Source organism: Pteropus medius, unplaced genomic scaffold (assembly GCF_902729225.1).
Source record: "Pteropus medius unplaced genomic scaffold, Ma_sr-lr_union100, whole genome shotgun sequence".
In the NCBI taxonomy this organism is placed as follows: Eukaryota; Metazoa; Chordata; class Mammalia; order Chiroptera; family Pteropodidae; genus Pteropus; species Pteropus medius.
In genome coordinates this window covers 41,488,495-41,503,866 of record NW_024349800.1, presented here as the reverse complement: position 1 = coordinate 41,503,866, position 15,372 = coordinate 41,488,495, and the positions used below count along the sequence as shown (strand labels likewise).

Sequence of the window (15,372 nt, the reverse complement as noted above, 5' to 3'; positions counted from 1 at the left end):
AAATCTTGAATAATTTTGTTGAAAAGAAATAAAAGCTTTTAAATTTGCCCAATTTCTTCATCTATCATATCAAGATTTATTCAGATTAATAGTAATGCTTATTTATTTGGAACCAAGTGGGATATTCCTGAGCATATTTATTAAGCACTTATTCATTACTTCTATCCATCACATGTGCACTTCATCCCTGCATGCCTTTATAGAAAACTGATTTGTACATATGGTAGTAATGGCATCACCAGATATAGATGACAACTGCAAAAGATATATAAATGTAAAACGAATATAAATATATGAATGCTTACAAATCTTGGGAGAGGCTTAGGGTTTCGTGGTTCTATTTCTAGGGATTTGTTGAAAAGATAATCTGTAAATTCTTTTTCCATGCTATTTCCCATTGGATTCAAGTTTTCAAAGAACCTCTAAAATAAATGCAAAGAAATAAACAATTATTAATATTAAATATTTAAAATTCAGTTTGAATTCATGAAAATAATTTAAGAAAACATTTAATATAAGAAAATTTAAATTGTTTTATTTTCCCTTTTCTTCTCTACAAAATAAACCTGCCTTTCATCAGGAGGTTTATAAATCAGAAATATATATAATCAAATAATTCAACTTACTTTGATATCTGATTCCACTCGTAAACAATAAGGCTGATTTTGGTACTGCTGGATCTCTCCTGTTATTTCTGCTACTTTCCTCCTTTTACTAAAGTTTATAAGCTCTTTTCCATGCCTTTTTAGAACCTCAGGGTTGCCTTCTTCTGTTTTCAAGATATTAGTTAGATAAATTCCTAGAAGAGATAAATTATTTCAAGAGTAAAGAAGGGAAAAGCTAGTTTTTTTCTTTCTTAGTAATTGTAGGCATTTGACACTGTTCCATCTCAATCACCATAAACCAAAGAATCAAGGCACAAATTTCCATTCCATAAAAAACAAGCTAAGTAAATATCAAGAAAGATTTCGTAATTTTCAAATTCCTCTTTGACAAACTGAAGTTCTATAAATACCCAAGAAAAAGGGATACCAAGTTTAATAGAATTAACAGGTTTTTGAGGAGGAATAACCAATTTTCCATACCTGTCAACCACGTTATTTGACATAAGTCATGGTTTTATAAAAGGAACTTTAATAACTCGTCATTAATAACATATTTTTGGTAAAAGGGGAAAATGTTAAATTCAGAGGATTGTTTTTTCTGCTTACTCAGCTCTTGAGGCCCAACAAGAGTTGTCAGGATTTGTAATTCAGAGGTAGTACTGTTTGAATAGGCTTACTCATGGAAACGTGGAAAGATCTGCAAGCCTATCAAACACAGGACTGCAAATCATTTATATACATTCTGATTTTTAGTACTTCTAGAATTAGTGGCAACCTGGTAATTGAGCTCATTTCCTCATCACTGTGGGTTGTGCTCTGGATGAAGAGGAGAATGAACAAAATAACAAGCACTTTAGTATTTTACAAAGCCAGGAACACTTTAGTTACTTTCTGTTCTGTCATAAAGGTTCTGGAGCCATCTTTGCTGCTTTAGACTTGTGTGATCCTGTGCAAGCTGCTTAGCCTCTCTGTGTCTTGGTTTTTTAATCTGTAAAATGAGGGCAGCAGGGTTGTTGTGAGAAAGGAGTAAATTTATATATAGGTTTAGAATAGGGCCTGACAGAAGTAAATATTTAATTAACTGTGGCTGTGATTGTTGATGCTGTTGTTGCTATTCTTGCCCTATTCTCTTCTTATGCTTCTGCCTTTCCCCCTCAAATACTGACTGTTATACTTTAGGGAAAAAAGGAGGGTGTGTGAATATCTGAGTTAATTTACTCGGTACACGTATACTGAGTCTATGCTGTAGGCCAAGCACTGCATTAGGTACCGCAGATACGAAGATGAACAAGACACAAGTCTGTGACCTCAAGTAGTTCAGAGCTTTGAATGTGGGCCACTATCGTACAATCGTTAAATGCTATATTAACTAACACGTAAGATGCTATGAGAGCACAGAGGTGTACCTAACTCTGCCTTTGAGCTGGTGGGAGTAGTAAAAGCATCACAAATAAAGTGATGCTTCAAATAAGTCTCAAAAAATGAATAGAAGTTAGAATAAGTAAAATAAGATGGAAGGGCACTCTAAGCAAAGTAGCAGTGTGTACACAGCACTGATGTGTGATGAAGCTTGGAAGGCACACACAGAGATAACATGAGGTGATGGAGGAAGGGCAGGATATGAGGATAGACATAAGCAAGGGATTAGTAGTTCTAATCCCTTCTGCATCACTGCAGGTTGTGCACTAGATGAGGAGAATGAACAAAATAACAAGCACTTTAGTTCTAATCATATATTAGTAGTTTTAAATGATTTTGTATTACAGACATACTTTTAAATACTAGAATTTATGGCCACATTTTGAAAAGATCAAATGACTCAAAACTGATAGTAAATGAGTCACCAATAATGAAACATGACAGATATCAATGCTTGTTTGATTTTAAAAAGCATTCAGTTATTAAATGTATAAGTTACTTGGTTATTTCTCAGCACCTCTTGATTATACATTTGAAAGACAAATTTCCAAGTGTTCTAGTAAGCACAGGCTCTTTTATTTTCCATGTCTGCCTGAGATTTGGCTCTTTTACTTGCTGCCAGTTATATTCTCCTCTACACTAAAGTTGCATGATCCACTTAGTTCAATGTTCAGTCTAACAAACATGTCCATAACAGTACACATATTTAATGGCAGCCAAAATCAACCTTCCATACTGGTCACAAATTGATGGCCCAACTGTGATGAGTTTGTGAGCAGTAGCACCTAGATTGGGTCATGATGAAAGCTTTTTTTTTTTTTTAAAGAGCTTAACTTTTATCCAGTGGATAATTAGGAAATTATTAGCATCTTTGCATTCCAGAAGGATTAATCTGGCTGTACTGTGAAGCCACATGGGTTAGAAGGAGTTAAGCCTAGAAGCAGGAAGATCAGTTAGCAGGATAAAAGTAGTTCTGGTGAGATGATGAGGGCTATCTGAGGGTCTACAGGGATAGAATGGAGTGCATAAATATTTAAAATGTAGGCACCACGAGAACTGATTAACTGGTTTGGGCAGAGGGCAGGAGTTGTGGGAAGACTCAGCTTCATGTTTGAGTGACTGAATAGGTGGTGGTATAATGACTGACACTGGGAACATGGGAGATAATAAGTTATGGGATGTTGTAAGCGTTAAAAGTATATGTGAATGAAGTGATGAAAATGCATATATATATCATTTTGAGAATACTTGGATAAAATTGAGAAATTATTTTATGACAAATTAATGGCTAGTTAAAAGGAGAACAGATGATCAAAGAGGTGGTGTCCAAACTTTGTTGATCATATACCTATCAGTAAAAAAATGTTTTAAGCATGCATCTTCGACATATATATATATATAATTATAAATGAAAAATGCACTATAAATATATAGAGAGACCTGAATATTATACACTGTTAAAGCTTAATTTATTTCAACAGATCATTTGACATACCCAGTGGAGAAAGTTGTTCTAGAGAGAGGGAAAGCAGAGCATTATGACATAAATAATAAAGAAGGGTAAGGCTTCACTTTCCTACTGATGTCTTTCCCAACCATTCCCGGAAGAAGTGACTGCTCAGGATTCTAGGTTCCCATAGTACTTTGTTCACACTTCTATTTACACATATTTGTAGTACAATATATAATTGTAGTACAATTATATATTATGACATGGTACTTTATTTTTCTGCTCTTTCAAGGGGGCTTACTGAGGGTAAGACTATGTTTTATTTGCCTCTCTATTCTCAACACTTAGCCCTGGGCCTGGCACATAGAGGTATTCAACAAATGTTTCTGAATGAATGAAGTACATTACTTCAGAATAGAAAAGAAAGCATTTGGAGACTAGACCAAGATGCAAGATACATAGAGTCAATTTTAAAAGGGCAGGAAAGCAAGAGTGAAGATGAAGCAAAATAACAAGAAACAGAAGGATGACACAAAATTCGAGCTGTGTAAAAGTGCAAAGCCTATGCTACAGACATGTATGTTTGTGCAGAAAGGTGAGACTTGGTTGAGGGAGGAATCTACATCTTTTTACTTTAGAAGAGATTTCAGTTTGCTTATACATATCTATTCTACCTATGAGCAGAATATTTTAGTGTCTGGAGAAAGTTTAGGCTATAGACCTGTAGTCTGGCATCGTCTTTGAAGGTGAAATTGCCTAACTTTTATTCTGTAAATGGTACAGTGCCAGCAAAAGAACTAAATAAGAATTCCAGTAAGATGACAGAGGAAGTAAAAGTGTCAGATGCTACCCCATTTACTCTGTAAATGGTACAGTGCCAGCAAAAGAACTGAATAAGAATTCAATAAGATGACAGAGGAAGTAAAAGTGTCAGATCCTCCCATAGAGGGAGGAAAATAACCAGTATCCAGCATTAAGGAATCTGGAAGGAGTTCTACAAACTAACATATAGACAAGATAGAATTAAGAAGCAGCAATAACACATGACTCTACCTACTGGATCAGAACTATGGAAAGCTGCCTAACTCCAACCACTGATAACCTTTAGCTTTGGAATAGCAAAAATCTTCCTAGAGTAGAACTGACCAGGGACAGTTCAGATATATTATCTTAAGAGAACAGAAGCTCAACAACCAGGAAGATAAGGAGAAATGGGTAGGAAGCCTGGCAGGTAGGCTATCTGTACCTATTAAACTACATATACATGTTTGCATTCATTCACTAAAGCATACAGCTCACCTTAAAACATAAATGAACCATACTCTAAATACAGCTCTGAAATGTCCTTTTTTTCTTATAACAACATGTTATGAAAATTAGTTATGTTAGTTCATTTGAGAGAGAGTACTTTGGAGGGGTCGGTTTGTGTGAAAAATGTCTGCCTGTCAGGGTAATGGGGTAACAGGGCCAAATCAAGAGGTTGTTTTTCACCTCTGTGTACTGGAGACTTTAGGATATCATGAGTAGCATGACTATAAGCCCAGTGAGTGCTATGCATTTTTCACTTTTTCTAAGCACCTTGATATTTGTAGGTACTCAAGAAATATTTGTTGACAGACTGAATGGCACAAACATCAGATCTACCCAAGTCCTTCCCCAGGCTCTCCTGTATGAATTGGCACCATAGTTACCACACTTACTTAAAAGTAAATGCATAGAATTTAATGTTTTACCAGAAAGAGAAAATAAATGAGCTCAATGGTTTTATCAAGAATTTTTTGGGAAAAAAGTCATCAGGAAAACAATAAATTAATAACGATAAAAAATAATACCTGATATAAAAAACAAAATCAGAGAGAATAAGTAAATTTAAGATTTTATCTTTTGAGGAAAAAAGCAAATTAAAGTAAAACAAATGAGTATGAATAGAAATGGGAACAATATACTGCCAATAGGAACAATTTAAAAAATAATATTTTGTAGATATAACTGAATGTTAGTATTTTTAAAATAATGAGACAACTGTATAGCAGAAAACTGAAATTAGAAAAATTAAGAAAAATGAAAACATTATTAAAGAATTATATTCTATAAAAGATCACAGGTCTCAATAATTTTTCTGTTGGAATATTTTAAAATTTAAAGTCTAGACCATTTCGTGATATTCCAGAACAGAATAGATAAGATGGAAAGCTACTTAACTCATGTTACAAAGTAAATATAACCATAATAACAAAAGCTGATATAGTACAAAAAGAAAAAACACAGACCAATCTCATTATTGAGGATGAATGCAAAAATCCTAAATAACATGATAATGAATAGAATTCATTTGTACATTTAAAAGAGTAGCCCACCATGAATAGGGTTTAATGTTAATAAGTAGGAAGGTTCTGTATTAGTAAATCTATAATTTAATCTACTTAATTTAATTTACTTAACAAGAAAAATCATTTTTCTCTAAGATAGCAAAATATAAAAGTAAATGTATATTGCTAACAAAAATACAGGATAACTGTAAAACTTTCTTAACATAATAAAAATATCTAATCAAACAAAAAACAAAATTATACTTATTTATGCTGAAACTGATTAAAACAGAGCCACTTAAAAAAAAATTTTTTTATTATTATTTATTATTATTTATGGCTACAGCACCTGGTCTTCCTAGGTGGTCTCCCATCCAAGTACTAACCAGATCCAACCCTGCTTAGCTTCTGAGATCAGATATTGGGCTTGTTCAGGGTGGCATGGCTGTAGACCATGGACTGTGGCTCCACTGGGGCACGAACCCAGGACCTTCTGTGTGTAAAGCAGACATGCTAACTGCTACACTATGGACCATATCCAGAGCCATTTATTTTTATCATTATTGTTTAACCTTTATTTGAGAAGTTATTGACCAATGTAATAAGGCATAACACAGAAAAAAGATCAAAGGAAGAGACTATCATTATTGGTGGCCCTGAAATTAAAAATTCTTGGAATTAAGGGTAATTGACTTAAATAAATGAATACCATTCACAACCAAAAACATTTAGTAAAAAGCTAAGTATCATAAATTTTCTTTCCAAATTAATCGATAGATCGTTTCAACTGTATTATGAAGTTCATTTGAAAAAATAAAGACACCAAGATTGGCAAAGAAAATACAATGAAGAACCAACTTTATCATATATGAAAATACTATAAAAAGAGTTTCTTAGCCTTGGCACTGTTGACCTTTTGGACCGGGTAATTTTGTATGGGACTGTCCTGTGTATTGGAGGATATTAGCAACATTCCTATCCTCTGCCCACTAGATGCCTCTAGCACCTCTCAATTAGAACAATAAAAAATGTCGTCAGACGTTGCTAAATGTTCACTGGGGAGCAAAAATTGTCCCCAGTTGAGAATCACTGATAATAAAGTGCCAATTATTAAAACTATGATACTAGTATAAGAACTTAATGCAAACTATTTATTAAAAAAGAAGGAACCATATATAAATGAGGATAAAGAAGATTTACTCAATAAACCTAGGTCAACAAAAATATAATGTGGTAAAGAAATAAATTCGAATATTTCACATGATGTCTAAAAGAGACTTCAATCTGAATAAAGAATTAAATATAATTTTAAAAGTCAAATCATAGGAGAAAATGTAATTTTAAAAGTCAAATCATAGGAGAAAATTAAATTACTAGACTGGAAGAATTTTCTAAGGTTAGAACCAATAGAAATCATAATGAGAGAGATGGACATTATAGAATTTAAGAACATTGCATGTCAAAGAATAAAAACTAAAAGGCAGACTAGTGAAATACCTAGCTCAACAAAATATTCTCGAATATAGAAAAAAAGGTATAAATATGAAGATATTCATTATAACATTACTTATGAAAGCCAAAAAACTGGAAGTAATGTATGTGTCCAATCACAGGGTAATAAACTAAATTATCATACCAACTTTATGGAATATTATGCAGCCACTACAAATGATAATTATGAAAAGTATAAAACTCGACAATATATTTAGGATATGATAAGTGAAACAAGTAAACAATAGAGTGTGTACATGTGATATGAGTACGGCTATACAATGTGCATAGCAAGAAGATTAGAAATAAATACAAAAGTGGTTGGTTCTGTAAAGCCTAAAAAATGTGGGAAAATGTTAATTAAAAAATCAAGACATAACAGTATTATATGTAGTATAACTTAAAGCTATATAATATATAGATGAGGAAATGGCTAGAAAAAATATCCCACATACTAAAAAGACTAAATACCAGACGTATAATAGAGATCATAATTTCTGTAAGCATTCAGAGGAAGAATCATCAGAGCATATATACAGGCAGAGAAAAGAAACCAGTGTGAAAGAGATATTAAAAATATGAAATACAGGAAATAAATGACAGAATAAGAGGAACCTACAGGAAGAGAGAAGATTCAGATGGTAGATGTTTCAGTCTGAAAAGGAAGAAAAAGGTACTTCCTTCCTGTGGTACAGAAGGGAGAGAAAAAAAGAGTTGGTAAAATTTTGATGTGCAGAAGGTGTGGGCCCAGAGGCACATATACTATGATTTTAAGCCATGTGAAATTGTTTACAAGAAACATGATTATAAATATGGATGAGTATGGCCATGCCTCTTTTGTTTTTGGTTTATTAAAATTCAACAAAAATTTCTATAAATATAAAAACACAAGCAAGCATTATATAATATCAAATGGCTGCCCAAGAAATAAAAAGTGAAATGTATATATAGGGCTTGATCTTACAAAGTCCTAATAGAGAAAAATTCTAAAGGGATCCAGGTGCTAAATATTTTTTAAATAAGTATTTTTTGCTAGTATATAACACATGTGTAAACTCAGTCATTTAAGGAAATAAATGCCTTGTTTTATCCAGAAACATAATAAAAATTCAAGAAGAAATGCTCACCAAAGAAAGGCACACATGGTGGATTAATAGACCTGAGTTTTGCCAAATATTTCTTATAGTGATCTTCGCTTAATTCGTGAGCTTCTTCTAAAATTTTCTTTTGACGACTTGGTATTTGCTATAATAAAAAAATAACATTTAGGGAGCATAAATTTACAAAAGGAATCAAAAGTTTTGCCGAAAAATGTCAGGCTAAGAGTAAAGCACAAACACAATTGTATCAGTTTGTTTCTAAGAATGATAATACTACCTCGAAGAGATTATTTTCACAGGCCCTAATACAAACTTAAAGGTGTATGTGTCTGAAATCTAGTTTATCTTCCCATTCCTCACACAATTATGTGAGCATAACTGTACATTATGTTACAAATTAAGTGCTGAAAGCATTTTCTTCTAACTTAGGCTAGGATCTGTGAATTTATTTTAATGAGAATGCCTTATTTAAAAAGAGCAACCAATTCAATTCAAACTTTAGATAATTCCATCTTTTAAATTGTTACTGAAAAGACAGATGAAACACTTAAAAATTCAAGACCATAATTGTTAAAATCCTGATTCTTAGGACAGGAAATGTAAGTTCGTTAAAAAAAAAAAAAACCTATACAAACCTACCTCAAACGTGTGGTCTAGCCTGTAAACAGGTGATGAGTTCATAGCACTGACAACCTCAAGGACACCATTGAAGTTGTTCAGCTCTTGAAAGACTTGCAGAATTTCAATTATTCGACTCACCACAGCTACTCTTTCTTCTAAGTTTTCAGTTTCTACAATACATCTAGGAATCAAAGACAAAAAAATGAATTAAAATATTTGGAGTTTTCCTAACAAAGTATGATTTAAAGAGTTTAGTAAATAATGTAGAGTTGGGTGTGACTATAGTATAACTATAGATTATATTTTCAGAATGACAGGTAAATGGGAGACTGGAAGATAAGGCAGTGCCTTCACATGCTGCTCTTCACTGTTTTCCAGACTGACACCATCAACCAGTCGATCATTTTCTTACTATATTTGGTGCATTCTCCCTCCCCATTAGAATTAACTGATGAATCTAAGATCTTGTTGAAAGTATGCTGGTTTTTGGGATGTGGGTGTGTCCTAGGGGAATTTATTTTAGAATTCAAGAATTCTGTACCTTCTATTCATCTCACTGTAAGATTTTAGTGATTAATGCTTAATTTCTTTCTTTGATATATAGAAATAATTAGCAACATTTCTGGGAAGAACTCTTTACATAAGCATTGTAAAGTTAAAAAAGTCAATGAAAATATTTTACCATAATCAAAAATAAAAATTTTTTAAATTGCTTAGAAAGGAAACAAGTCAATGAAAACAAAAGCGCGTTACATTTAAAAACCAAGAATCTTTGGAAAGTACATATGTCCTGGTAAATATCTAAAAGGAAGTATACTATGCTCAAAAAAATTCCTTGGTGAACATTTACTCTCTATTTCTAATATTTCAGAGAACTTTTTATTTACTAATCAGTTATCAGTAAAGAAAAAACATTTTAAACTTGGTTTTCAGCAATATAATATTAAACAGCTTATAATCTAAAAAAAATAGAATTCATAAATGGAAAAATAAATATAAACCAATATTAAACATTTTTAAAAATGTAAAGTTGAAGATTACATTATTATCTGATGAGCCTGCTCTGACACTAAGAAAAAAAAAACCATTGCAAAACTATCAAAATAAATTTGCCTTATCAAATTAAACATAACAAATTTACATGTAAAGCATTAGCTAGATCTCTACAAGGGTATCGTATTCTGCCTAACTAGTTAGCTGGACATTTAAAAAGGTATAAGCATAATATATTTACATCTTTTATTTAACTATTTCAGTTGATACTAATAGGCATACACATTGAGATCACCTGTGAAGCTTTTATAAAACCTAGGTTAAGTTTGGGGTGATTTATCCATAGGTGACCCCAATTCTAATGCACATCCATGGCTAAGAACCACAGTTGCAAATAAACAAGAACCTCTCACATTGAAAAGGCAGGAATTGGACCCCTTGTACACTGTTGATGGTGGGAATGCAAAGTGATATAGCCGCTAAGGAACACAGTATGGAGGTTCCTCAAAATATTAAAAATAGCTGTCATATGATTCAGTAATCCTACTTCTGCATATTTATCCAATAGTGTTAAAATTGGGATCTCAAAGATATATTAGCACTCCCATGTTTACTGCAATGCTATTTATAATAGTGGAAACAACCTAAATGTCCATCAGTGGACGAATGGATAAAGAAAACATGGTATATACATGCAACAGAATATTATTCATACAACGGAATATTATTCAGCCTTAAAAACTAAGGGACTCCTGTAGTATGCGACAACATGAACATTGAAGACATTAGGCTAAGTAAAATAAGCCAGTCACAGAAGGACAAATATTGCATGAATATACATATATGAGATTATCTAAAATAGACAAACTCATAGAAGCAAAGAATAGAAAGGTGGTTGCCAGGGGCTGGGAGAGTGGGAAATGGGAAGCTGCTAATCAATATGTACAAAGTTATGCAAGATGAATAAATTCTAGAGATCTGCTGTACAACATTATGTCTACAGATAACAATACTGTACTGCATGCTGAAAAAAATCTATTAATAGGGTAAATCTCATGTTAAGTGTTTTTAACACAATTTTTAAAAAGGAAAAGAGCAAGAAATGCCCTTCTTATCAGTAATCTATTAAAAATAGGACAGAGATGAAATGGTCTCTATGTCTTATCAGTTATCTTTCCTCTTTACAGACCTACGTTTTAATTATGAAGGAAAAAGGTTCTGGACTCTGAAGTGAAGTTACTTAATAATGAAGAAATCAGGAAGCAACACTTAGAGGGCAAATTCTAAAGTTTTACTTTTTAGAGGCTGAGAAGTAATAACATAAATAGAAGGAAGTCCTAGCTTTCAGATTACTTGGAATGCTTATTTCTCTTTAGGAACTGCTTTCAGGTCTTTATACACATTCTAGCACAGATTCCAGTCATTCTCTTATGTCACTGGGTTTGTTCTAATAATACAAATATGATCTGTGGGAACCTCATATCATTCTTATAAAACATCAGTCAAATAATCATATTATATTTACTCAGAAAAAAAATCAGGCCAATACATATCCCAATCTATTATTCCATAACTATTTCAATGAGATGCTGAACTTCTGACGTGATAGTGTAAGGAACTCTGTCTACCCACTACTCCTCAGGGAAACTAGTGAAAATTATACACATACTATATATATAATTATCTGTCTATAATTATCTATAGAAAATTATAAATATATACACATAAATATTTAAAGTCTGTGCAAATGGCCCTAAGAGCAAATGGCAAATGGAGAAACATCAGTTCAGGAAAATCCACAACAATTCAGCAAGACAGGCAAGAGTTTGTGGTATTTGAACCAGGACAGCTCCCTCCTTCTGGGTGGAGGGGGTGTCTACTGCAGACCTGCTGCAGCTAAAGACAAAGGGCTTCCTGTCTACCCAGCTTGCAGCCTGAGGGCTTTCTTCCCTGGAGGAGCAAGATATCACATTTCCCACTCATCCTGCCTCAAAATACCAGTTGCTGAGGCTAAGTCCCAGGTGAGTGCAGCTGAGAAGTGGGGATTCCCTTCTTCTGTGTAACTCCAATGTGGAACAGAGGCTCTACCTTGAGTGTGGCATACTGAAAATACTGGGATGATAACCCTTCCCTGGTTCCCAAGGCAGTGGTTCCATGCCAGGAGAAGCAAGCCAAGAGGACCTCAGGCCACTGCCTTTCAAGGTGGCTATGGGCATACCCTAACCTGTACCTCCCAGAAGAGGAATATCTCAGTTTAACATCTCAGTATGTGGGGCAGGTAGTGGGGAATAGGCTTCACTAAAATAATCCAGCTAGTCACTAACCAAATAAACAAGCGATAACAATAACAAGCCCTGGGAGGTAGGAAGGACAGTACTCACAAGTTGCTACAACATATTATTTTAAATGTTAAGTTTCCAACAAAACTCGAGGCATGCAAAGAAACAGGAAAGTATGACCCATTCACTGGGGGAAAAAGCAGGGAACAGAAACTATGCGTGAGACAGACCAGATGTCAGGTTTAACAGAAAAAGATTTCAAGGTAGCCATTATGAATATGTTCACAGAACTAAAGGAAAGCATGACTTAAAAAGTAAAGGAAGGTATGATGACAATGTGTATCAAATGCAGAATATTACAAAAGACATAGAAATTATAAAAGGAAACAAATGGAAACTCTGGAATTGAAAAGTACAACAATTAAAATAAAAATTTCCTACACAGGCTCAATAGTAGATTTGAACTGGCAGAAGAAATAATTAGTTAACTTGAAGATAGAACTATTGTTCAAGAGTGAAGGCAAAATAAAAACTTTCCTGGATAAACAAAAATAGAGAGAGTTTGTTGCTGGCAGACTCACTGTACAAGAATTGCTAAAGGAAGATCTTCAGGCTGAAAGCAAGTGATCCCACACAGTAATATGAATCCACACAAAGAGCACCAGTAAAGGTAATTATGTGACTACAAGACACTATAAATGCATATTTTTTCCTCATTGCTTAAGTAATTTAAAAAGCAACTATATATGTGTAGGTAATGTATTGTTCGGTCTATAATCAATAGAAATGTAATATATGTGTGCTATATTGCCAATAATTACACAAAGGAGCTGGGTGAGAGTAAGCTGCAATGGTAAAGCAGTAATTATAACAGTGAACTGTTAGATTAGCACTGTTAATTATAAGTAATGCTATATTACGTTAATACCACAAAAATAGGGGAAAGGAAATAGAGCTATAAAAGTAAGTATAGAATTAAGTTAGTACGAATATGAAGCTGATTCTGATTAAGACGTATGATAAACTTTAAAGCAATACTAAAAAATCCTCAAAAATACAATGAAAAATCATTAACTAAATGGAAGTGCTACATTAGAAAACTATTCACTCAGTGCAAAAGAAAGGAGAAAGAGGAACAACAAAAGATGTGAGACATATAGAAATAGAATTGCAATGAAATTTTATAACATATTTGCCATTAAATGTAAGAATGTCAGTGATACTTACTTCTCAAACCACAGAGTGAGATTAGTGGTGTGCCGGATCATTTTCAGAAGATTAGGAGAATTAATTTCTTTGTCTTCTTTTGTCCACACACTTCCAACTAATTCTGATGGCTGTACAGCTCTAAAATCAGCAAGATATAATTCTACATGATTCTTTTCCCCTCCAGTATACTGTTTTATGAAGTAAATGAGATAAATAAAACTAAACTCCCATATAAAACTTTCCTCTTATACCAACAGAAAGGTTTATGACAAGGCACAACAAAAATAATTATGCATATTTTTCTATATATTAAAAAATTTTTATGCATGAACTTGTGTACTTTTATTATTGCTTTACAGTAGCATTTTGCTTTGGGCAAGGTTGAGATTTCTTCATATCTTTCTGAGCATGTAACAAATACTGAACAAATTAGGGTGACAAAGTAGTTTGGGATACTTCTTTTAAATGATATCTGTTACAATAATCAGCCCAATGATATATGGTAATCACTGCAATTCGTAAATCTTTTTTTTCCTCTGAAGGAAAGGGGGAGAACCCAACCATAAAAGGATCCTGGGAAATAAAAAATAGATTCTAACACTGATATTTGAGAATAGTGATGATCTTTGGTGGGAGGAGATCACTGTAACTGACCATGGCTTAAATTCACAACTGCAACGGCAGAAGCTAACTTACTGAGCCTTTACTTTGTGCTAAGTACTGTACATATGTTGACTATTTTAAATTTCACAACAGCCCCAGGAGTAGGTACTATCATTAGTTCCATTTTACTCTCGGGCAAACTAAGAGGCTGAGGGATTAAAGTTACACAAGAATGTTAAAGTTGCCCAAGAATACCAAACCAGCAATTGGTAAAGGCAGGATTTGAACCTAGCTTTACCAACGAGGGGTGACTGCAGACAGAGAGAAGCGGTAAATCCAGACGGAGCAAGGGTGATCAAGGAGTGAAAGAGGAGCCTTCTATACATCAGGCCTTATTACTAGACACTTCATGTGCTATCTCATTTTTGTCTTATAACAATCCTGTAAGGCAGAAACCAGTATTTTATTTTAAAAATTAAAACAAAATCACTCCTTTGAAGTGATTTTTCAGCTTGAATGTCAAATTACATACCGATATAGATCTGATTCAAGTAAAGTGAGTTGTCGAGCAATTTCTATCGGGTGTAAGGTGAGCAGGTCAAAAGTCTCTATGTGCCCAGGTCTGCTTATATGCCACTCAACTGTGGGAGGTGAACTCTGAAATGTAATATTATGACCTGGTCCATTGTCTCTTGCAATTTTTTTCCTTTGGATTATTTTAGTGATGGATTCGACCCATTTTTTCATTGCTTTACCTGAAATACATTACATTTTAAATAACATTTAAATACTTTTCACTCAATATTTTATTTTTTAAAATAGTTTAAAATCATACAAGTGATACTTGAATATATCTTTGCTATAAAAATTTCAAATGATCAAAATTTAAAAAATGGAAGTTCCCCTTTACTCTTTCCCTTTTCCCTATATCAGTCACACTCTTCTTCACATGGGTAACCACTGTTAATAATTTGGTATATATTCTTCCATATCTTTTCTAAATAAAATCAGAAAGTAATTTATTTGTAGAGATTTTTCACTTCTATTATTCTGTACTTCATTTCAAAATATTACTTTAGAGCCCTCCAAAAAAGAGATTTATCTTACACTAATGAGATTTATAAGGACTATCTATACACATTCGCTGTTAATCTAATTAACATTGCATTTTTATAAACAAAACAGTGCCAGAGGACAGAGTCCTTCATTTCAGTGTGAGTTTTTGATGTGGCTTTATTTTATACTATGCATGAAAGTACTATTATTTAACCTTTTATTGTCTGATTCTCATTT

At 33.2% G+C, this 15,372-nt stretch overlaps 1 protein-coding gene and 1 pseudogene across 4 annotated transcripts in view; both read right to left on the bottom strand.

Annotated features, from left to right (window-relative positions):
- SOS1 (SOS Ras/Rac guanine nucleotide exchange factor 1) overlaps nt 1-15,372 on the bottom strand; it is a 125,829-nt gene that overhangs the window by 14,191 nt on the left and 96,266 nt on the right. For all 4 annotated transcript variants that reach the window (XM_039887360.1, XM_039887362.1, XM_039887364.1 and 1 more), the window contains exons 14-19: nt 14,612-14,834; nt 13,495-13,614; nt 9,014-9,176; nt 8,402-8,519; nt 627-799; nt 306-422 (exon numbers count right to left, since the gene is read on the bottom strand). In XM_039887360.1, coding sequence (XP_039743294.1) covers nt 306-422; nt 627-799; nt 8,402-8,519; nt 9,014-9,176; nt 13,495-13,614; nt 14,612-14,834 — 914 coding nt within the window. The remainder of the gene's footprint in view (nt 1-305; nt 423-626; nt 800-8,401; nt 8,520-9,013; nt 9,177-13,494; nt 13,615-14,611; nt 14,835-15,372) is intronic.
- LOC120622603 (uncharacterized) lies at nt 6,121-6,236 on the bottom strand (annotated as a pseudogene).